The sequence below is a fragment of the Narcine bancroftii genome, chromosome 5 (assembly GCF_036971445.1).
Source record: "Narcine bancroftii isolate sNarBan1 chromosome 5, sNarBan1.hap1, whole genome shotgun sequence".
NCBI lineage: Eukaryota > Metazoa > Chordata > Chondrichthyes > Torpediniformes > Narcinidae > Narcine > Narcine bancroftii.
In genome coordinates, this window is record NC_091473.1 from 89,842,407 (window position 1) to 89,868,296 (window position 25,890).

Genomic DNA, 25,890 nt, shown 5'->3' on the forward strand with positions numbered 1-25,890 from the left:
CTGTGCACCTCGGTATGACAAGAATACCATCTACAAATTTGTCAATGATACCACAGTAGTGGATTGTATAAAGGAAGGGGATCAATCAGCATACAGGATGGAGATTGAAAACTTGACTGAATGATACACTAATAACAACCTTGCACTCAGTGTCACCAAAACTAAGGAGTTGATTGTTGACTTCAGGAAAGGAAAACCAGAGGTATACAATCCAGAGATCATTGGGGGATCAGAGGTGGAGAGGGTGAGCAAATTTAAGTTCTTGGGAGTCATTATTTTGGAGGACCTTTCCTGGACCCAACACACCAATGGTATCGTGAAGAAAGCACGTCAGAGCTTCTACTTCCTCAGGAGTTTGCGGAGGTTTGGTATGACACCAGAAACTCTGGCAAATTTCTACACAGATATGTGGTGGAAAGTGTGTTGACTAGCTGCATCATGTTCTGGTAATGGGAACACCAACACCCCTGAGTGTAAAGTCATCCAAAAGGTAGTGGACACAGACCAGGGCCATTACAAGCAAACCCCTCCCCACTATTGAGTACATCTACAAGGAATGCTGCCGTCGGAGAGCAGCAGCAATCATCAAAGACCCTCACCACCCAGCATACGCTCTGTCCTTGCTACTGCTATCAGTAAAGAGGTCATAGGTGCCACAAGGCTCACACCACCAGTTCAGGAACAGCTACTACCCCTCCACTATCAGACTCTTCAGCAACAAACTCAATCAGGGACTCATTTAAGGACTCTTACTTGTGCACTTTATTGATTTTCTTTGCTCTCCCTGTATTGCACAGTTTGTTTTAATTCATTAATTTACAGTTCTTGTGATTGTTTACATGTTCGTCCTGTGTGCAGTTTACTTTTTACACTGCCAATTAGTGATAATTTTGCTGTGCCTGCAGGAAAAAGGAATCTCAGAGTGGTATGTGATATCATGTATGTACTCTGACAATAAATCTGAAATCTATGAATGCAAGCTGAAAGCAACCTTCAGAATAAGCAAGGTACTGGGAGTTCCCGAAAAACAAGATATTAAATATTTCAGGAGGAAGTAGAAAAGTAAGAAGTAAAACACAAAGATTTGTAGATGCTGTGGTCAAAGTAAAAATATAATGCTGGAGAAACTGATACTGTGGACACGGTTTGACCTGCCGGGTTTCTCCAACATTGTCTCTTTTTCCAGAAGTCCACAGTATTTCTGGAAGACTGTAAAACAACATTGATCCTGTGTCCTGATAAATCTGATTGAGTAAATCTTGTTAAAACATTGTTAAGTTTGAGTTGACACATTGAAAAATTCATCAGTCACCCCCCACCATTGAAACATACATCAGACACTTAACAAGGAATGCAAGAACAATCAGGCAGCTTGTCTGTTTTCTGCTGAAGACTATGAATTTGTAATCACTGAAATTAGAGTTCTGATGATAGTTTAGGCTACTGCTGGCTCTCCATGATATGTTAATAAACATGAGTTAATTTCTGCGACAGGAAAAAGACATTGCAGAGGAATGTACATGTTGAAAAAGAAATATTAAAGCTCAAACTCAAACATTTTTAATTAAGTAACCATGATTTTTCAGTTTTGCTCTATTTGTATATTGACTTTATTGGCGGGTCCTCCCCATTATAGATTTAACACCAGTTCAAAATGAGCCTGTTTAATCATCAACGAAAGGAATGAAATGATCAGTAAAAGGCAGGTATAAAACGGACTTTGTCGGAGAGGCCAGTGGCACCAATATTGTGACAAAACAAAAATGTTCTTTACAGCATTTCTCATTTTACTTCTGTCAAGTTACTCAGTCCAACTACCAGAAGTCCATTCTGCCTCGGAACCTACTTCCAGATTTGCAATGCTGGATGATGTGAGGATTTTAGCCAACGGGCTGCTTCAGTTGGGACATGGTCTCAAAGATTTTGCCCTGAAAACTAAAGACCAAGTGAATGAAATATTTGAAAAAATTAGCAATTTTGATAGATCTTTCAATGAACTCTCAAAGGAAACCAACGGGATCAAACTAGATGAGCAGGAACTGAAAGAGCAAACCAAAATTCTACAAACCAAAAATGATGAGCTGAAAATTATGTCGCTTGATCTCAGGGAAAAATTAAATAACATCATGGAGAACCAAACTGTTTTAGAAATGAAAGTGGAAGGTCTGGAAGACAAATTATACAAACTGAATGAAATCAAATCCGAAGTACTGGAGATAAAGAAAATACCATCTCTTAAAGTAGGTATCTTTTTTATGCAAAATATGGCATATTATACTGTATTCTAGAACATGTGCTACATTGGGAAAGGCCAAGGGTCTGAACACTGCTCTCTGCAATTAGCTATTTTAGTGAAGTGGCATGAAGAAACAAGACTCCATATTCCCACTTAGTGACCCTTGCTGGGATGTTCACCTCTGGATATTAGTTGCAGATATAGCAAGATGGCTGCAACTCATGTGGTCAAATAGCTTTGTACCAATCAGAATCTGAATTCTCATTTGAAAAATAATCACTTGTGTGACTTATTGGAAGTCAAAGGGCTTGCAATCTCACAGTTATGCAGAAAAAACAGAGGGGGGGAGGGGGAACAGATCAGTCAGAATTCAAAGTGGAAACTTTCCACTGTGTCTGTCTATCCAGCTGTGAAATATTGACAGAGCTCCAATTCAACTGTGTACAAGGTGCAGGAACTGCCCTGCCAAAGACTGCAAGAAACTGCAGAATATTTAAACGCATCTCAGACCATCAACTACTAATCCATCCTCACCTCACCGACCCTCTGCCCCCATCACATCAACTCTGTCTGCACCTCCTGCTGTCTCAGGAAAGCTACCAGCATATTAAAGGACCCATCCAACCCCAGTCACATTCATCTTTTCCTTTCTTGTCACATATACATGCTTGAAAATACAAAACTCCAAATTCAAGGACTGTTTCTTTCTGCCTCTTCTCAGACTCTTAAAAGGATCTCTTATTGGCAAATGATAATACTCTTGCACTGTTTCTTATTGTACTTCTCTTGAAGCCATGAACAAACAGTATCTCTTATTGCAACACTACCTCAGTCACTTTGTTATTTGTTACCATTGTACTACATGCTATAGAAGTTAACTTCATCTCATCACAAGCAAAAGCACAGAAGACTATCAGTAAGTGAACAAGTATCAGGTAAAATAATACAAGAATAGCAACTTTATAAAAAATAGGGTTTCTTTCTGCTTTTAAGGAAGTACTGACTTCCATTTGACAGATCTCATATAGATATGTACCAAAATTCACAGGCAACTCATATCCCTACATAGTTCAGCATAATTACTGGTTGGGGAATAGCAATGCTCAACCATAGATTAACATGCAACACCACCCTGCATTGTATTTGTACCTGCTGTAAGAACTAAGACGTTGAAGTACGCTGTGAAACTGTACGTGATCTCTGTGCAGTTAAGATGATGCTTGGAGAAAGATAATGGCCTCTCTAAGTTGCTTTATGCTGCAGCATTGAAAATGCACTGTTCTACATAAAGGAATAAAGGAAACATTTCTCACCAATAGCCAAGTTGAACCACAGCACAGTCATCTTGTATAATTATTTATATAAAATGAAATAGCCAAACTCTGCACCAAAGAAAGTGTTTTGATGTGGAGAAGGAACATTAAAAACAGTGTTAGTGAGCAATAAACATTTTAAGAGTGCCCCTCCATATTAAAATGTTATGTTCAGGTTTACACTTCCCAAGTGTTGTCAGAATCAGCTCAGGTGACTGGGCAAGTCAGGGGATGGATGGGTGAGAATGCAATTGAATCTTGGTAATGATGCCTAGCATTACTTGAATCAAATGGTCACATTTAAAGGGTAGGGGCATCCAAAGGAAGGACGTTGAGGGCTAAATATAAAATTAGAAGAGGTCAAACCAGCAGGTTTTTTTTCCCAGCACAGAGGAACCTCAAGCATTTCACAACCTTCATAAAATGTAATTGGCATGGTCACATAAATATTGCACAGTCTCAGAGACCAACATATTACAATTTCAAACTTATTTTGGTTATTCATTAAAAATGTTAAAATGGTCATTGGGAAGTCCAGCTCAGAAATATATTATTTACTTTGAGTGCTATTTCATTTATTTACTCCACTAGGTTCTTATTGAAGACCAAAACAAAATTATCAAAAGCCTGATGAATACTTTATATAATCAACGCAGTAACCTGGATAACCAGAACCACCAAATACAGAAACTGGAAGAAAAGTAATGCTGCAAGTATTTTTTTTAAATAAAATTCGACAATCAATCACTGTATCTCACTATTCATTTAGGACTGATCAAATTGGGCAGAACTGCCAAAACACTGAATAAAGGAAACATTTCTCACCAATAGCCAAGTTGAACCCTACATTAGGGCAGAACTGGTATCTTTATTGATAACCATCCTTGCCAATATACAGTACACAGGCCAGCAAAGCCCTAAGCTCTACTTTAATAATGGGACGAGTTTATTGTTAGATGCATTGTACAAGTTCAAATTTATTATCAACTGATTGTACAACCCAACAAAATAGCATGCCGACCACGCTGCACACACAAAACATAATGATCACATACATACCATAATCAAAATAAATATATATAAATACTTGGGATGATTTTCATAGTTACAGGATACTGTTCATCAGTCTCACAGCTTGCAGGAAGAAGGTATTCCCCAGCCTGGCAGTCCTAATTTTGATGACCAGGCAGTCAATATTCAGACAAGTCCCACAAACAGTGTTAAAACATAGGTTAAGAGCAAAGCATGATAGTCCACCACCAGATAATGTATCACAAAGAAAGTACTCAATGAGAACAGCATTTAAAACATGCAAGCAAAGGCAAATTTAGACTGTAACCCTGTGGTGATGTGTTGGAAGCAGGGATAGTCTGAAGCGGAATAAGCACATTAAATACTAGGTTCATTCTGACCAATTATACCACATGAAACAGTAGGCCCAGAACACTGTGCTCGGAACCAGAGTCAGAGTCAGTGCTGTGAATTTGTAGCTTTGAAGTAAGATCAATAAGAAACAGTACATCAAGGGGAGGGGGTAAGAAAGAGCTTCTGTGGTCAATAGGGCAAAGCAGAAGACATGAACATCACCATCACTCAGAGAGTGACCCTCTGTGGTTTCAAGGATCAACAACAAAACTATAATCTTTGTGACCTATCTCTTCTTTGTACTGGATGCAACTTAATAAATACGCTACGCACATAACCAAGACGCCTGTCTTCATTGTGGCTTGCTATTCTCATAAACAAGTTTCCATTAAGATTAAATTAAATACGAATTTGCAAATAAACTGTACAAAGCAGAAAAAAAATAATCAGTAACAAATAACAGAACAACACAAGCTGGCCTCCAATCCGGCAACTCTCCCTCTTGGCTAAGGACATGAGCCCCTGCAATTTCGACTCTAGCCTCCCTCAAGGTCCAAGGGAACACCTTGTCAGATCCTGAAGATCTATCCACCTTTATTTGCTTCAGACAGAAAGCACCTCCTCTTCTTTAATCTGAAAAGCTTCCATAACCTGTTTGTTTGTCTCACTTCCCTACACCCTGTGCCAGTTTCCTGAGTAAATAAATATGCCCAAAAAAAACATTTAAGATCTCCTCTGGCTCCATACACAGTCAATCACTCTGATCTTCAAGAGGACAAATTTTGTCCCTTACCAACCTTTTGCTCTTAATATACCTGTAGAAGCCTTTGGGACTTTCCCTCACCTTGTCTGCCAAAGCAACCACTTGTCCTCTTTCAGCCCTCCAAATTGCTTTCTAAAGTTTTTTCTTGCATTGCTTTATTCTCCTCAAATATCTCATTTGCTCCTTGTTGCCTATTCCTGCTATCTCTTCTTCTGAATCAAATCTCCAGTATCCTTCAAAAATCAAGGTTCCCTGTTCCTGTTAACTTTGCCTTTAATCCTGACAGGAACATACATACTCTGTACTCTCAAAATTTCATCTTACCAAATTCATCCTTGCAAGTAAACAACTTTCCCCAATCCACGCTTTCTCGATCCTTTCTCATTTCCTCAAAATTGGTCTTTCTCCAGGTTAGGATCTCAATCCAAGGACCAGGCCTATTATTATCCATAATTAACTTGAAATGAATGGCATTATGATTACTGGTCCAAAAAAATGTTTCCCTACATATAACATACCTCTTTCATGTGTCCTGTTTTGCACTTTCTCCAGTGGGTACCTCCATATATTTATTTAGAAAACTTTCCTGAACACATTTGACAAACTCCAAGCCGCCCAGCCCTTTTACAGCATGGGAGTCCCAGACAGTATGTGGAAAGTTAAAATCTCCTACTAACACAATCCTGCAGCTGTCTGCTATCTCTATACAGATTTGCTCCTCCGATTCTCGCTGTCTATTGGGCGGTCTATAATACAACCCCATGAGTGTGGTCAGATCTTTCCCATTCCTCAGCTCCACCCATCTTGCCTTAGTGGACAAGCCCACTGGCCTGTCCTGTCTAAGCACAGCTGTGATATTTTCCCTGACAAGCAATGCCACTCCTCCTTCTTTCATTCTTCCTGCTCTTTCTCATCTGAAACAATGAAAGCACAGAACACTGAGCTGCCAGACCTGCCTCTCCTGCAACCAAATTTCAGTGATGGCCACAATGTCATAATCCTATGTGCCCATCCATGCTTTAAGCTCGTCTGCCCTTTCCTACAATATTCCTTGCATGGAAATAGATGCACCTGTGAACATTTCCACCATGTACAACCCTTTGATTTCTAACTTTCCATACAGTCTTCACATCATCTATTTCCTCCTCCACTCCACTATCTGCTCTGACACTCTGGCTCCCATCACCCAGCAAATCTAGTTTAAACTCCCCACAGAGCAGCACCAGCAAACCTTTGCACAAGGATATCCCCCTCCAGTTCAGATCCAAACCATCCCATCAGAACAGGTCCCATCTTCCCTCAAGAAAGCCCAATGATCCAGAAACCTGAAGTCCTCTCTCTTGCACCATCTCTTTAGCTAGCCGTTTGTCAAGCTGTATTATCTTCCTAGTTCTAGCATGTGACACAGGGAGCAATCCTGAGATCATAACCCTGGAGATCCAAGTATGAATTAACCAAAACCTCATACAGTTCCATTCCATGCTCTAGCTGTAGTAACCCAATGATGACCCCTTCACGAGAAATATGCTTAAGTATAAAATTGAAATCCAAACTGCCCATGACCCTGAATCCATGGACTTGTATCTTTCCTCAGTCTCAAATGCGTCATTTAACAGTAAGATCCTGTTCACTCAGGACAAACAGCCAAGGCTCCTGTCTTCATAAAGTTGTACATAATCACAGCAATCTTAAAAGACTAAGGTTTGCAGTAAATTACCATAAATTACACAACTAGCTAGATGAAAGTTTCAATCATGCCCATGTCCCAAAGTTCATCTGTTTTGCTGAGTGAAGTAATATTGGAAGACAGTCATGAAAAATATTCATGCTATCACCAACAGACATTCCAACACAAAGGCTGAAAGAACTGATCAGTTTGATAATTTTGCCCCTTTGTCCTTGCCCATTTCTCTAAACGTCTCTCCCAAGTATACATGATAATCAGTTGATTTATCTATGAATGAAAACATGATACTTAACAGTACAACTCTGATCATCCAAAATCCTCATTTATCCAATTTTTTTTTTTTTTTTTTTTTTTTTTAAATCGATTAAATGAGCATATCCAAAACAAATCAGAAATCCTCATTTATGTAAAAACTTTTCAGAGCCAAACTGACCTCACAGGTTGGAAAAAAAAAATTCACCTGACATGAAATTAAAATGATTGTCCTCGTTTCAGGTAACTCATTCACCTCTCTTTCCATTTCTTATTTACCTTCCCTCATTTAATTTTCTCTCCAACTCTCCCTCTCAAACTGTGTGCTGCTGTCTCCTAGCCACAAGTATGTGTGTGTGTGTGTAGGCTCAGTCCCGTCCATTTCGGATAATCAGAGTTGTACTGTAATTTGGCCTGGCACTAAAATACAAGAGACACCACACCCTCTTCCAGAAGAGGATATCAATTCATCAAATTTATTGTCATCTAATTGTGCAAGAACAACCTGATGAAACAGTGTTCTCTGGTCCTCGGTGCAAAACATGCAGGCATAACGAACAAACAAACAATACATATGCAGAACAAGTATTTCATCTAGACAAATAAATAAATATTGCTTCAAGAATACGAGAGTCTTGGATGGTTAGCATGAGCAGTTCCTTTGGTCGTTCAGCATTATCACATCCCATGGGAAGAAGCTGCTCCTCAGCCTGGTGGTGCTGGCTCTGATACTCATGTGTCTCTTCCCTGACATTTAATTTATGTTTTTACAAGATTTGTCAATTTCCCTTTCTCAGGAAGCACATATGAAGTCAAATACCATGTATTCTCATGTAATAGTTGAGTTTTTTGGACCAATTTTCAGGTCAAATCTGGAGGGGGGGGTTTTAACTTTTGTACGGGTCATACTTTTGACCACCTAAGTACCTGCGTCGTTCAAGGCATTGGGACCAGATGGTAAGTCTGCATTCAGGGAGGCCAGGCTGTTATGAGCTCTGCTGTGTGGGCAGCCAGGAAGAGGGTCCGCAGAAGGGGCATTGGGAGCTCAGATTCGCTGGTGGCCAGGACAAGGATCAGTGGTCGTGGTGTCGGGAGCTCCAGTGGGCCATTTTTTGGGGCGTCAGGTGCTCAGATGGGGGTCAGTCTGGTCCAAATAAGGGGGGAGGGGGTGGTGTCGATTTTCACACTGGTCATGTGGAAAACGTGCAATTTTTGGGCCAAAAACAGAGGTGCGGGGGGGGGGGGGGGGGGAGAGGAAGAGAGAGGTGTATATGGTAATGGAACCAGGAAACCATAACCATGTCCATTTCAGGGGTATTCTGCAGTTAATTCACAATTTGCCCTTAGGGTGAAAAGTTTTTGTATGAGATGTTTCCATTTATGTATTCAGCTAATTAAATTTTACACCACAGCCAACCATTACCCTTGTCAAAAATCTGAGAACAAGAAGCAGGATGGAGTTAGATTTACTCACAACTTAAAGAGAGAAAAGGAATTGCAGTTCTGGACAAAGCAAAATTACCTGCAGGATCAGCCTTTACTCTCATTAACTGGCTTGGTGCACTAAGATCATGTTTTATATTTGGATCCTACTTTTGGAGAGAAGCTGTTCAGTCATCCAGCAGAGATTTAATGGATCAACAGATTTTGACCAGCATTGGCAGATCTATAAAAATGACTTCAGTTCACTAGTAGATAAGAAGATTATCCTGACATCCGTTTATACAAATCTTCTCAGCAAATTAAATGACTGGGATTGTTATGACATACTCTGGTGATGGGGGTTGCAGAGATGGCGGGAAAGTTCGATGAACAAATATCCAAGCACTCTCATGGGAACAAATGTGAATATGCCCAAATGAAGATTATAATAAATAAGCAGAATCAATCTTGGCTACAGATCCCAAAGAATCGGATATCAACATTTTATACCACAAAAAGGTAAAAATTTTTACAAGGAGAAATGGACTGAATTTTTAAAAATATTGTTGATTTTCAATATTACTGAAGCTCAACAGGACTTGTTGAAATATAATTCTACTTAGGTTGAGTCCAAATATCATTCCAATTAATGGCTCCCAGTGTAAATTGAATGCTGGACTTAAAACGTTAAGGGAATTTTTTTTTTAAATCAGAGCTAATTTGAAGGCCTATTTATTTCTATGTTGTTGCTTGGGAGAAGGAAACAATGCTTCTTCATTAGATTAGATGGATGTATATGCAAATTAATACTCAGGATGATTTGAAACATGTCTTAAGAAGTTAATTTTAATAATGTAATCTTGCCATATCTAAAATAATAAATTTCAGAAATATAAGCCATCCAAAAGTACTGATATATTCACGTAATACACTCATGTAATCTTCAATTTTTTCAGGTCAGGGTGGGGGGGGGGCAACTTTTACATAGAGAAAACTTTTGACCATGCGAAGTAACTGTGTCATTTAATGTGTCAGGAGCTTGGTTAGCCGGGGCCAGGTGGCGATACTGTTAAAGGCATTGGGAGCTCGGATGGGTGGGCATTCAGGACATCAGGAGCTCGGATGGGTGGGTGGTCAGGGCCAAATAAGGGGGAGGTGGATTTCTGCATTGGTCATTAAAAAAACAACACATTTTTTTGGGCCAAAAAAAAATGGTGGTGGTTAACTCTTACATTGTATTGACGATTACACGAGTATCTTCTTTCTTTGGCTTGGCTTTGTGGACGAAGATTTATGGAGGGGTAATGTGCACGTCAGCTGCAGGCTCGTTTGTGGCTGACAAGTCCGATGCGGGACAGGCAGACAAGGTTGCAGCGGTTGCAAGGGAAAATTGGTTGGTTGGGGTTGGGTGTTGCGTTTTTCCTCCTTTGTCTTTTGTCAGTGAGGTGGGCTCTGTGGTCTTCTTCAAAGGAGGTTGCTGCCCACCGAACTGTGAGGCGCCAAGATGCACGGTTTGAGGCGATATCAGCCCACTGGCGCTGGTCAATGTGGCAGGCACCAAGAGATTTCTTTAGGCAGTCCTTGTACCTCTTCTTTGGTGCACCTCTGTCACGGTGGCCAGTGGAGAGCTCGCCATATAACACGATCTTGGGAAGGCAATGGTCCTCTATTCTGGAGACCTACCCAGCGCAGTTGGATCTTCAGCAGCGTGAATTCGATGCTGTTGGTCTCTGCCATCTCGAGTACTTCGATGTTAGGGATGAAGTCGCTCCAATGAATGTTGAGGATGGAGCGGAGACAACGCTGGTGGAAGCGTTCTAGGAGCCGTAGGTGATGCCGGTAGAGGACCCATGATTCAGAGCCGAACAGGAGCGTGGGTATGACAACGGCTCTGTATACGTTAATCTTTGTGAGGTTTTTCAGTTGGTTGTTTTTCCAGACTCTTTTGTGTAGTCTTCCAAAGGCGCTATTTGCCTTGGCGAGTCTGTTGTCTATCTCGTTGTCGATCCTTGCATCCGATGAAATGGTGCAGCCGAGATAGGTAAACTGGTTGACCGTTTTGAGTTTTGTGTGCCCGATGGAGATGTGAGGGGGCTGGTAGTCATGGTGGGGAGCTGGCTGATGGAGGACCTCAGTTTTCTTCAGGCTGACTTCCAGGCCAAACATTTTGGCAGTTTTCGCAAAACAGGACGTCAAGCGTTGAAGATTTGGCTCTGAATGGGCAACTAAAGCTGCATTGTCTGCAAAGAGTAGTTCACGGACAAGTTGCTCTTGATAGTTAATTCCAGGCATATGACACCTATAATCAAGACATTTTCCATACCTGAGATTCATCATCCCGTTCTCTGTCAGTCTGAGGAGAATGTCAATACAAATATAACAAAACTCAATGTACAGTCAAAATTATGGAGAGAAGTACATTGGGTGTGGTAGAAAGGGGTGGGGCCAATTGAAGACAAAAATTAGAAGCCAATCTGAATGATGACTGAAAGCCTGCAGGATGAAGATCAAGTATCTAGTTGAGTTGTGGCAGAATAATAATCTTGCTCTCTACATCACCAAGATCTAGACCAAGCAGCTCATCATTGACTTTTTTAGGAAGGAAAAGCCGATGCACCTGTCTGCATTGAAAGGAAGGAGGTGGAGTGAGAATCTTCAAGTTGCTGGGAGTCCAGAGTTCACAACACCTTTCCTGGAGATGGGACATGGAGGCAACCATGATGAAGGCACATCAGTGTAGAGATTGAGAAGATTTGGCATGTTATCAAACTTCTACAGGTGCACAGTGGAATATATACTGGCTGGTTGCATTGCAAGCCTGCTTTGATAATTCAAGAGCCCCCAGCAAAGCAGAAGGTAGCAAACATAGCTAAGTCCATCACAGGCTCTGACCTCCCATGCATGGAGATATCTACATAAGGCACTCAAGATGGCACCCAATATCAAAAATGACCCCCATCACCCTGGTCATAATCTCTTTTCATTCCAACCTTTAGGCAGAAATTACAAAAGCCTGAAAAACCAGCACCTCCAAGTTCAAAAACATTTTTTTTCCCCCAACAGCTATCAGACTCCTGAATCTCCCCTTGGTACACTTATCATAGACTTCTCTGACAGAAAGCACAATAGGACTGTCTGCAAGCCTGCAAGTCACTTTTTTCCCCAAGATTACTGTCTATTATTATCTATATAATGTATTTATTGTCTCTTTTAATTTAAAAGTATTAGTTTATCATCATAGTTTTTCTTTACAAGTACCTGTGAGCCTGCAGTAAGAAAGAATTTTGGTCCATATGACCATTGTACAATGAGTATGATGATAAAGTAATATAAATATTCAATTATGTGAATTTAAGTTTTCAGCAAAAATAAAGATGACATATTTGATATTGAATAGATCTCAATCTAACTACAGTAAACGTTTACATTCATAATGGGTATTCAGGAGATAAACATGTTAAATACTACACGGGGAAATAAAAGACATCTGACACTATAAAAATCACCTTTTCCGTCAAACGAGCAGCAACTCACTTTAATGTTACTTAACTGAAGGCACAAATCAGCTGAGAAAGTAAAATTAATGTGTTTTATGGATAGTGGACAAATCACTGATACTCCGTGTACATTTTCAAATTCAACCCATGATCTTACCCAACCCCAATATGTTACATACAGCACCTCAAAACTGTGCGAGGCGAGGTGGGGACGCAGCGCACAGTGCAGCGCGACGCGGGGGCACAGCACACTGTTGTGTGTCAAGCAGGTGTATTCCAGCTCTGAATTTTCACAACCACAAATCTACTTAGCTGTTGTTCATAAAATGTGTATAATTAGAAAGGCAAAGTAATGCTGGTTGAGAACAGCTAACCCAGCAGGTCACTAAACTTTACAAATAGTTTGTGATTCTGGATACAAATTAATCCTTCATAAAAGTGAACTTTTTCAGATTAATATGTAGGTCCCTATCTACACTCAAATTCCATTAAAGATTGTTAAAGATAATTTCACATACTTAGGGTTAAAATTACTAAAAGATTTATATAAACTCTATTTGAGTACTTGAGATTGTCTTTTTCTAGATGGTCTCCTTTATCATTATCTTTAATAGGTCATATTAATGCAGTTAAAATGATAATATTACCCAAATTTTAACATTTATTTCAAGCAATTCCAGTTTTCATCCTGATTTTTTTTTAAAATATGATATTGACTCAAAAGTTTCTTCCTTTATTTGGAAGAACCAAATTTGTAAATTTATTTTACAAAAATTGAAAAAAAGATGGAGCTGTGGTCCGATCTAATTTTAGATTTTATTACTGGGCTGTTAATAATCATTAACCAACTTTTTGGATGTTTTATTCTGATAAATTGGATTGTCCATTATGGACTGATTTCAAATTGAGATCTATACAGCAGTATTCAGTGGCCTCTTCCATTTAGTTTTTCCAAGATCTATAAGAATATATCTCATCCAACTGTCAAACATATATTGCGAATCTGGTTCCAATTTATGAAATTTTTTAAATTTAAAAAACTTTGTCTTATCTATTGTCATCTATCAATAGAACTTTTTTCAACCATTAATCTTTCTCTATATGGAAAAGCAAAGGTAATGTTTCTTTTCCAAATTTATTTAAGGAAGGTTGTTTAATGTCTTTTGAACAGCTTGCAAATAAATATGACTTAATAAATTTTTTATATTTACAGATTAAAAATTTCTTAAAAACCATTTTACTAGATTTCCATTTGTATATCCACAGATTTAGTTGATATTATTTTTCCAATTAAATCCTTTTCAGAAAGAATTAATGGGAATTATACATGATAGATTATTAAAGTTACATCCAGCACTTCATGATAAGATTAAAAAGGCTTGGGAACTGGATCCTTATACAAGGATCAATGGAACAAGATTTTTAAACTGATATATACATCTTCTGTATGTGCCTGATATTCATTAATCCAAGTCAAAGTGGAACATATGTTCAATTGTCCAAAGATAAGTTGGCTACTATTTTTTCTAATATTAACCCTATTTGTGACAGATGCAGATCTGAAATTGCTACACTGACACAAATGTTTTGGGCTTGTTCATCCTTAGAAAACTATTAGAAATAAATTTTAAATATCTTTTCAACGATACACCAGGTGGAGCTATGACTCAATCCAATAACTGCTCTTTTCAGGGTTACTGACCCAGACATAGGGAGTTTTTTCTGTACCTGTTCAACAGGTTGTGGGATTCTCTACATTCTTGGCTAGAAGAGCCATCCTATTCAAATGGAAAGACTCTAGACTCTAGTTATATATTTGATTCATCGATGAAATTTGAAGATACATGGCGGCCTCTTATGTCTTATTTTCATATGATGTAAATCCTTCTGATAAGATGTATTTACTCTTCCAGATGAGATATAATCTTACCTTTGTTTTTTGATTTATGGTAGGAACCAAAAACTACACAATATATGTAACCCCCAGGATAAGTGCTTAGCTGTTTTCTTAGGTTAATTTTTTTTCTTTTTTTAAAATTAGAGTAGGATAGGTTGGGGAAGTGTGTGTGTGTGTTTCCCTTTTCTTCATTGTATTGTATTTATTATAAAAAACAATAAAAAGAATTTAAAAAGAAAGAATAGTTTGTGATTCTATATCTAATATGTTACAACAAAAAAACATTGGGAGCTTTCAAAGTTTTGTCCAGACTTTTCAATGTAACATCAGGTACCTCTTTCTACAAGTTTCATCAAAAGAAATTAAGTCAAACATGTTGAACAAGCTTTTTGTGACCTTAATAATCACCTGTGACAGAGCAGGTTGTGTTTTATATTGTATATAGATATGATTTTGGGAGATAAAGTGTGGCAGTTTTTTTAAAAAGTGTAGGTCATATACAAACATTTCAAAACAGATCTCATTTAAAATACTGGAGCTCTGTTCAAGCTAGACAGGCTGGCTCTGAGAGCCTTTGCAAAAACTTTGAAGAGTGCCCAAGGGACTTCACTAATGGATTGTTGTTTTGAAAAGCAAAAGATGAAAGAACTTGTTGGAGCCACAGGCTGTCAGAGTGTAGTTTGCTATTCTAAGAGGGTCGTGTGATTTTTGCAAACAGAGAGGGATTCAAACAGGCTTTTCTCGGAGTGAGCGAGAATTCAGTTCTGCAGTTCAGCAGCAGCAGCTGGAACTGGAACAGGACAAGCTAGCAAGCTTGTGGAAAAAAACCCATTTTGAAGATGGGTTGTGAGTGCTTAGTTCAGCCCGGTAAAAGCCCTTGTGCTCCACACAAGAGAAGAGGACCGGCTGCCTAATGTTTCACTTGAAATAAGGGAAACAAAAAGGAGTTCTGTGATGACCTGAAAGAAAGAGGTTATCATCTGAAAAACCCTGATGGGGCAAGTTTCTTCGGCAAGACAATGAAGTAGCCGATTAGAAGGAATCAGTTTTGTGAGTGTCCAGCGAACAACAAATCTCTCTCGGAAAACCAACAAGAACCTTTCAAGCACCAAAGCCTGGTGAAATTCATAAATGTTAAAATCTGTGCAAGAATTGCTGGCAACCAGTGAACTTGGAGGAGTGGAGAAGTGAGATTGGACTGTGAATTAAAGAACTTTTCTAAACTTGCACACACATTACATCCACGTGCACTTAGAATTAGAAGGGAGTTAAGTAAGTTAATAGTGATATGTTAAAGTTGATCCTGTTTTCATGGTTAAAGATAATTAAAAGCAACTTTTGTTTAAGTATCCATTTGTCTTGGTGAATTTCTATTGCTGCTGGGTGTTGGGGTCGTCTGGGCTCGTAACATTACAAAACTCCATTTTTAATCCTAGGGCCTCCAATGAATAATACAACCAAACATTACATTCCTATTACACAACTCTCAATTAAACTTGCTGATCCTGCATGTTCTTGGCATGCCTTAGCAATGTTAGGGCAATTTAATCAATAAAATTGATCCAAGGCAAGTTTATTAGTCACATAAATGGAAGAAACATTTTAAACAAGATTGGTCAGCTGCAGGTGCACTAATCCAATGACAATGTTGTGCCTCAACAGAGGAGAGACTGAAGAGGTTTGGGCTTAAATTTAACTGGTGAAAAAAGTGAGTGGAGATCAGACAATATTCAAGGTTCCTTGATCATCATGCACACAAACAAACTTTGTTTACCCATAAGGGAACACAAAAAGGCACTACTAGTCCAGAGCCCCCCTCTAGACATGCACCAATGGTATAATCATGTTGATAAAGGAGGTTATGATATGATCAACAAGGGAATCTGCATGTTCAGAAGTAAGCAAAATATCTCCAAAATATTCAAGTGAGAATATTTCTGTGCAACACAGGGTAAATGCATAAATATTCTAACTTAATATGAGTAATTTCTACTGTCCAAATAGAAAAGGGGGTAGCAGAAATTTCTGAAGGCAATAAGTTTATTCACCAATAACTTTTTTGTTCTTTGCTAGATCTAGTTCTGGAATGGAGCCAGACTATGTACAGGAAGCATTAATTGGAACATCTAAAGTACATTGATGAAAATATCTTAAGGTATAAAGCAATACAGTGGATACAGATCAATCCAAAATAAAAATGAGTCAATCAGAGATGATTGGAACGAGAACAGATTTAGTTTGGGTGAATGCAATAAAAGACTGAAAGGCTCAAATGTAATGTGAATGAATAATAGGAAGCTGTAAAGACAAAGATGCTTCAACAAAATTCCAACCATTTTCCATAATGATGAACAACAGGGAAATTAAAGGATGTGTAAGCAGTTAGAGAGTAAAAGAGCAGAAAAAAAGGAATTCATATCAAATTGCTGACATAATTAAAATCAAAGTTGATAACAGAAGGATAGACAGGAAGCAATAAAGAATTAAGTGAGGAAAAAAGAATCAAGTTGATCAGAAAATTTGCAGCTGATACTATTTCGAAACTTGCAGCAGAATCGGCACCAGCTGGGAAAATGGGCTACAAGTTGGCAGATGAAATTTAATGCAGACAAGTGTAAGGAGTTACATTTTGAAAGAACAAACCAAGGAACAACACCAAAGGAAAACAGTAGGGCACTAACAAGTGCGGTAGAAGGGAGGGATCTGGGAACAGAGATACACAATTCCTTGAAAGTAGAGTCACAGGTAGATAGGGTCTTAAAGAAAGCTTTTAGCATGTTGGCCTTTATAAATCAAATTATTGAGTTCAGAAGTAGGGACATCATGTTGAAGTTGGTGTGGCCCAAAATGGAGAATTACATATAGTTTTAATTACCAAGCTACAGGAAGGACATAAAATGATTGAAAAAATCCAGAGACAATTCAACCTTTCTCCACAACTCAGGTCTTCAAATCCCAGTAGCAACCTTGTAAAGACCAGTGTGCCAAAAGCTTTCTTTAAGACCCTATCTACCTGAGACTTCACTTTCAAGGAATTGTGTATCTCTATTCCCAGATCTCTCTGTTCTACCACAGGACTTTATTCCCTGGAATGTCAGAGAATGTGAGGAGCTTAGATATGGATATACAAAATTATGAGGGGTACATAGAGGGTAAATGCAAACATGCTTTTTCTACTGAATTAGGATGAGACAAGAATTATAGGACATGGGTTAAGGGGGTAAGATAAAATGTTCAAGGAGAATTTTAGCAGGAACTTCACTCAGGGGGTGGTAAAGTGTGAAATGAGCTGCCAGGCTGCAGGTTCAATTTTGATATTAAGATTAGATAGGTACGGGGAGGAGTCACGTGAAGGAGCAGTGGCTGGTAGGGGAACTCCAGCCCTCTCCAGAAAAGTAAAGATAGAGAAAAAACAAAGGCACAAACATAAAAACCATAACAAAGTGAAAGTAAAAGTGTGGAGAAAATGGCAGCAAAGAAAGAAAAACCAAAAAGAACGGGAAGAAAAGAAGAAGGAAGGACGTTGGAGGACGAAGGTGCAGGCCTTGCCGGTACGAGGCCCGCCATGGAGAGAGAAGCCCGCTCCCTGAGGTCAGTGGAAGCCCCGAACTCGGGACTACAAAAATGGCTCACAGAACCAAACAAAAGTGCGCAACTGCCCATGCACGACTCCTCGCGCATGCGCGATGCGCAAGACAAAAATAACACTGACTGGAGGGGGGACCAGCTGAGGAGTAAATCTCCATAGCTGAAACAGACAACTACAACACAACAGCAAGACTCTCAACAGGAAAACATAGAAAATAACAAGAACAAGAAGGAAGAGAATAAAAATAAGAAATCAAAGAAACAACAGATGACCAACCCAGAGGAAGAAGACCAACACCAAGACACTTCTAATAAAAATAAGACCACCAAAAATACCCAACAAAATAAAACAAACAACCCAACAAGAAAACCAGAAGAGACAGAGGAAAAGGACACAGATCCTGGATTGGACTCAGAAGAAGAGGAGGAAGAACACAGAGAAATGGAAGATGAAGGGAAGGGCAAGTACATGGATTTTTTTTTTAAATATATGGAAACAGTAAAAGAATGGCAGACACAAGAATTCAGTGAAATAAAAAGAATAAAAAGTACAGAAGAAAAAGCGAATAGATTAGAGATGATCATGACAGATATAGGAAAAAGAGTAGACAAGGTGGAAGAACGAGAAACAGCCATAGAAATGGAAGTAGATGACTTAAAAAAGAAATTAGAAGAATCTGATAAAAAAAAGTTAAAGAGACACAGGAGCTGTTAGCTTAGAAGATAGATATAATGGAAAATTATAACAGAAGAAACAATATAAAGATAGTGGGCCTTAAGGAAGATGAAGAAGGCAAAAATATGAAAGAATTTATAAAAGAATGGATCCCCAGGGTCCTACGAAGACCAGATTACAGGAAGAAATGGAAATAGAAAGGGCACACAGAACATTAGCCCCTAAACCACAACCACAACAAAAAACAAGATCCATTCTAGTAAAATTCCTAAGATATACAACAAGAGAAAATATATTGGAGAAGGCAATGAAAAAAATAAGAGAAGACAAAAAACCACTGGAATACAAGGGTCAAAAATTTTTTTTCTATCCAGATATAAGTTTTGAACTCCTGAAGAAGAGGAAGGAGTTCGATGCAGCAAAAACGACCCTAAGGAAAAAAGGTTATAAATTTAGGTTAAAATACACAGCGGTACTTAAAATAGTTATTCTGGGGTAGCAAAGCAAGCTATTCTCCGATCCGGAAGAAGCACGAAAATTTGCAGAACAACTACAAAACAGACAGAGAGTTGAAGAGATGTAACAAGAACAAAAATGACAACAAACTATATGTATGTGTGTATGTAGGTATATATACATATATATACATATATTATATATATATGTCATTACAAACACCCTTTTTCAGCAGAGGGACAGACTTAAGACTACCTGGATGCATCCCCGATCCAAACACTGGCACCTCCTGGACTACATCCTGGTGCGAGAAAGTGACAAACGAGATGTGCTTCACACCAGGGTCATGCCCAGCGCGGAATGCCACACTGACCACCGGCTGGTTCGCTGCAAGCTCAACCTTCACTTCAAGCCAAAGACCAGGAACAGTAAAGCCCCCAGAAAGAGGTTCAATGTTGGAAACCTGCAGTCAGACGAAGCAAGAGGAAACTTCCAGGCAAACCTTCTCCTCCAGGAAAAACAAGGACTGGTTCGACGAAAACAGCCAGGAAATCCAGGAGCTGCTGGCAAAGAAGCGAGCTGCCCACCAGGCTCACCTTACAAAGCCGTCCTGTCCAGAGAAGAAAGGAGCCTTCCGTCGCGCATGCAGCCATCTTCAGCGCAAACTCCGGGAGATCCAAAATGAGTGGTGGACTAGCCTCGCCAAGCAAACCCAGCTCAGCGCGGACATTGGCGACTTCAGGGGTTTCTACGAGGCTCTAAAGGCTGTGTACGGCCCCTCACCCCAAGTCCAAAGCCCAATGCGCAGCTCAGACGGCAAAGTCCTCCTCAGCGACAAGATCTCCATCCTCAACCGATGGTCAGAACACTTCCAATCTCTTTTCAGTACCAACCGCTCAGTCCAAGATTCCGCCCTGCTCCAGCTCCCTCAACAGCCCCTAAGGCTAGAGCTGGATGAGGTCCTCACCCAGGATGAGACATATAAGGCAATCGAACAAGTGAAAAGTGGCAAAGCAGCAGGTACGGATGGAATCCCCCCATAGGTCTGGAAGGCTGGCGGCAAAACTCTGCATGTCAAACTGCATGAGTTTTTCAAGCTTTGTTGGGACCAAGGAAAACTGCCTCAGGACCTTCGTGATGCCACCATCATCACCCTGTACAAAAACAAAGGTGAGAAATCAGACTGCTCAAACTACAGGGGAATCACGCTGCTCTCCATTGCAGGTAAAATCTTCGCTAGGATTCTCCTAAATAGAATAATACCTAGTGTCACCGAGAATATTCTCCCAGAATCACAGTGCGGCTTTCGCGCAAACAGAGGAACTACTGACATGGTCTTTGCCCTCAGACAGCTCCAAGAAAAGTGCAGAGAACAAAACAAGGACTCTACATCACCTTTGATGACCTCACCAAAGCCTTCGACACCGTGAGCAGGAAAGGGCTTTGGCAAATACTAGAGCGCATCGGATGCCCCCCAAAGTTCCTCAACATGATTATCCAACTGCACGAAAACCAACAAGGTCGGGTCAGATACAGCAATGAGCTCCCTGAACCCTTCTCCATTAACAATGGCGTGAAGCAAGGCTGTGTTCTGCACCAACCCTCTTTTCAATCTTCTTCAGCATGATGCTGAACCAAGCCATGAAAGACCTCAACAATGAAGACGCTGTTTACATCCGGTACCGCACGGATGGCAGTCTCTTCAATCTGAGGCGCCTGCAAGCTCACACCAAGACACAAGAGAAACTTGTCCGTGAACTACTCTTTGCAGACGATGCCACTTTAGTTGCCCATTCAGAGCCAGCTCTTCAGCGCTTGACGTCCTGTTTTGCGGAAACTGCCAAAATGTTTGGCCTGGAAGTCAGCCTGAAGAAAACGGAGGTCCTCCATCAGCCAGCTCCCCACCATGACTACCAGACCCCCCACATCTCCATCAGGCACACAAAACTCAAAACGGTCAACCAGTTTACCTACCTCGGCTGCACCATTTCATCAGATGCAAGGATCGACAACGAGATAGACAACAGACTCGCCAAGGCAAATAGGGCCTTTGGAAGACTACACAAAAGAGTCTGGAAAAACAACCAACTGAAAAACCTCACAAAGATAAGCGTATACAGAGCCGTTGTCATACCCACACTCCTGTTCGGCTCCAAATCATGGGTCCTCTACCGGCATCACCTACGGCTCCTAGAACGCTTCCACCAGCGTTGTCTCCGCTCCATCCTCAACATTCATTGGAGCGCTTTCATCCCTAACGTCGAAGTACTCGAGATGGCAGAGGTCGACAGCATCGAATTTACGCTGCTGAAGATCCAGCTGTGCTGGGTGGGTCACGTCTCCAGAATGGAGGACCATCGCCTTCCCAAGATTGTGTTATATGGCGAGCTCTCCACTGGCCACCGTGACAGAGGTGCACCAAAGAAAAGGTACAAGGACTGCCTAAAGAAATCTCTTGGTGCCTGCCACATTGACCACCGCCAGTGGGCTGATATCGCCTCAAACCGTGCATTTTGGCGCCTCACAGTTAGGCGGGCAGAAACCTCCTTTGAAGAAGACCGCAGAGCACACCTCACTGACAAAAGCCAAAGGAGGAAAAACCCAACACCCAACCCCAACCAACCAATTTTCCCCTGCAACCGCTGCAACCGTGTCTGCCTGTCCCGCATCGGACTTGTCAGCCACAAACGAGCCTGCAGCTGACGTGGACATTTACCCCCTCCATAAATCTTCGTCCACGAAGCCAAGCCAAAGATATACATATATACATATATATATATATATATATATATATATACATACACACACATATATTTATATATATGTATATCTGTGTATGTATATATAAAAAATAGAGTATAGGTAAGAACTAAGAAGGGAAAGAAAGGGAAGAAAGGAAGTAAGGAGGGAATTAAGAGAGTGACCTTTGTTATATATGAAAATTAAAATCTTTTCTGGGGGGGCTGGGTGGGGAAGAATAACAGTCACTGCGAAATCAGTTGACGTTTGCGAGCGGATTCGCAAATCCAAATGGAGAAGGGAGATGTAGTTGCCCGACAAGGGACAAAGGGCAACTCAGAAAGGGGAGGTACTATTGGGGTTAAAGGAATTTTAGATATGAGAATAGTGGAAATATTTTATGTTTTAGAAATGTTGTCTTATAATGTGTTCAAAAAAAGAAAGCAGAAATGGATAAGGGAAGGTGGTGATGAGGAAACGGAAAGGAAAGATAAACAAAGTATGAAATGACTATGTTGAACTATATGACTTTAAATATTAATAGAATACATAACCAAATTAAAAGGAAGAAACTGTTAAATTTACTGAAAAATAAAAAAATTGATATAGCATTTGTACAAGAAACACATCTAACTGAAGTGGAACACAAGAAATTAAAGAGAGATTGGATAGGACATGTAACAGCAGCATCATATAATTCAAAAGCCAGAGGAGTAGCTATATTAATCAATAAAAATGTACCAATCAAAATAGAAGAGGAAATAATAGATCCAGCAGGGAGATATGTAATGATAAAATGTCAGATATATTCAGAATTTTGGAATTTACTCAATGTATATTCACCTAATGAAGAAGATCAAAAATTTATGCAACATATCTTTTTGAAGATAGCAGGTACGCAAGGGAACATACTAATAGGAGGGGATTTTAACCTTAATTTGGACTCAAACATCGATAAAACTGGAAAAAAAACTAACAGAAAGAACAAAGTAACCAAATTTATAATTAAATCGATGCAAGAAATGCAACTTTTGGATATATGGAGGAAACAACACCCAAAGGAAAAGGAATATTCATATTATTCGGGTAGACATAAAACGTACTCAAGGATAGACCTATTCCTGTTATCAGACCACATTCAAGGGAGAGTTAGGAAAACGGAATATAAAGCTAGACTATTATTGGACCACTCACCCCTGTTATTGGCAATAGAGCTAGAGGACATCCCACCAAGAATGTATAGATGGAGATTAAACTCCATGCTACTTAAAAGACGGGATTTTAGAGAATTCATTGAACGACAAATTAAAATGTACTTTGAAATAAATACGGAATCAGTGAAAGATAAGTTTATACTATGGGACGCAATGAAAGCGTTCATCAGAGGGCAAATAATAAGTTATGTAACTAAGATGAAGAAGGACTACAATCGGGAAACACAACAGTTGGAAAGGAAAATAACAAATATAGAAAATGAATTAGCAATAAAGGAAGATACAACTAAACGAAGAGAATTGGCAGATAAAAAAATAAAATATGAAACACTACAAACATATAAGGTGGAGAAGAACATAATGAAGACAAAAAAGAAATATTATGAGCTAGGAGAAAAAACGCACAAAATTCTAGTGTGGCAGCTTAAGACAGAACAAACTAAAAGAATGGTATTGGCATTAAGGAAAAAGGACAAACAAATTACATATAATCCAACAGAGATCAATGAAAACTTCAGGGAATTCTACGAGCAACTATATCAAACTGAAAACGAAGGGAAAGAAGACAAAATAGATGAATTTCTAACTAAAATTGAACTACCGAAATTACAAACAGAGGAGCAAAATAAATTAATAAAACCATTTGAAATAGAAGAATTACAGAAGATATTAAAAAAACTACCGAACAATAAAACACCAGGAGAGGATGGATTCCCAACAGAATTCTATAAAACATTTAAAGACTTATTAATTCCTCCCCTCCTGGAAGTAATCAACCAGATTGATAAAACACAAAGAAAACCAGATTCATACAAAACAGCAATAATTACAGTAATTCCAAAGACAGGGTAAGATCCACTTGCACAATAGACCAATATCTCTACTTAACACAGATTATAAGATAACAGCTAAACTATTAGCAAACAGATTGGCCGACTATGTACCAAAAATAGTAAATCTAGACCAAACTAGATTTATATATAAAAAAAACAAAAAACAGACAATATCTGTAAATTTATTAACTTAATTCATGCAGTAGAAAGAAATAAAACTCCAACAGTAGCGGTTGCTTTAGACGCAGAGAAGGCCTTTGATAGAGTAGAATGGAATTATTTATTCAAAGTACAACAAAAATTCAGCCTACCAGAGAAATATATTAATTGGATTAAAGCATTATATAAGGGGCCATTGGCGAAAGTGACAGTAAATGGATATATATCAAAACAATTTAACTTAAGCAGATCAACAAGGCAGGGATGTCCACTACCTCCCTCACTGTTCGCGTTAGCTATAGAACCACTAGCAGAACTGATAAGAACAGAAAATAAAATAAGAGGGATAAAAATAAAAGAGAAGGAATATAAAATCAGTCTATTTGCAGATGATGTTATAATATACTTAACAGAACCAGAAATATCAATAAAAGAATTACATAGGAAATTGAAGGAATATGGAGAAGTGTCGGGGTACAACATCAACGCAAATAAAAGTGAAGCAATGCCAATGAATAATTCGGATTTCACAAAGTTTAAGAAAGAATCGCCATTTAGATGGCAAACACAAGCAATGCGATATCTAGGTATACAACAAAATAAAAACCTCGGCCATCTATATAAACTCAATTACCATCCATTAATGAAAAAATTACAAGACGACTTAGAGCATTGGAAAGACTTACCACTAACACTGATAGGAAGGATAAACTGTATTAAAATGAATATTTTCCCAAGGATACAATACCTATTTCAGTCATTACCAACACACCTAACAGAGAAATTCTTCAAGGGGTTAAAGAAAATAATAAGGAAATTCTTATGGTAAGGGGGGAAACCGAGGATAGCACTAGATAAATTAACAGAATGGTACAAACAAGGAGGCTTACTACTACCAAACTTTAAGAATTATTATAGAGCCGCACAATTAAGATACCTATCAGATTTTTATCAAACAAGGGAAAAACCAGATTGGACAAGTTTAGAACTAGATAAAATAGCGGAGAAGATACCTGAACATATACTATATAAATGGGATGAAAAATTGGTGCAACGTAGGAATTCACTGGTATTGCATCATCTGCTCAACATTTGGAAGAAGATTCATGTAGAAAGGAATAAAACAAATTACCAACTACCAAAACTAATATTGATGCAAAATCAGCTAATCCCTTTCACAATAGATAACCTTTCCTTTATGGGAGAGAAAAAGGATCAAAAGAATAGAAAATTGTTTTTCGGGAAATAAATTATTATCCTTTGAACAAATGAAGGATAAATATAATATAACTCACGATACAACGTTTGCATACTACCAACTGAAAACCTACTTGAAGGACAAATTGGGAAACAGTCTGAGATTACCAAAAGGAAGCAATTTTGAATGTGTGATTACAGACACAATGATAATTAAAAAATTTGTAATAAACATGTACATCAAACTACAAGAAAAGGAGAACGAGGAAACAAACTGTCAACCTATACATAAATGGGAACAAGATCTAAACATAAAGATAAAGAAGGAAACATGGGAGAAGCTATGCTCCGGAACTATGAGAAACACAATAAACACGAGGTTACGCATGATACAATATAACTGGATACACAGGCTATACATCACACCTCAAAAGTTAAATAAATGGGACCCAACAATATCAGACAGATGTTTTCGCTGTAAAAAGGAAACGGGAACAACAATTCATGCAATTTGGACATGTGAGAAAGTGGAAAAATTTTGGGAAGATCTAAACCAGATATTAAATAAAATCACAAAAAGCAATATACCAAAAAAC

The 25,890-nt window shown here is 39.0% G+C and overlaps 2 protein-coding genes across 15 annotated transcripts in view; one reads left to right on the plus strand and one right to left on the minus strand.

The window, feature by feature from the left end:
• The window catches only part of dock7 (dedicator of cytokinesis 7), a 310,961-nt gene that overhangs the window by 189,535 nt on the left and 95,536 nt on the right, over positions 1-25,890 (minus strand). The gene's annotated exons all lie outside the window — the stretch shown is intronic.
• The window catches only part of angptl3 (angiopoietin-like 3), a 31,795-nt gene continuing 7,597 nt past the window's right edge, over positions 1,693-25,890 (plus strand). The window contains exons 1-2 of the mRNA XM_069938299.1: positions 1,693-2,240; positions 4,141-4,250. Coding sequence (XP_069794400.1) covers positions 1,764-2,240; positions 4,141-4,250 — 587 coding nt within the window. The 5' untranslated portion in view covers positions 1,693-1,763. The remainder of the gene's footprint in view (positions 2,241-4,140; positions 4,251-25,890) is intronic.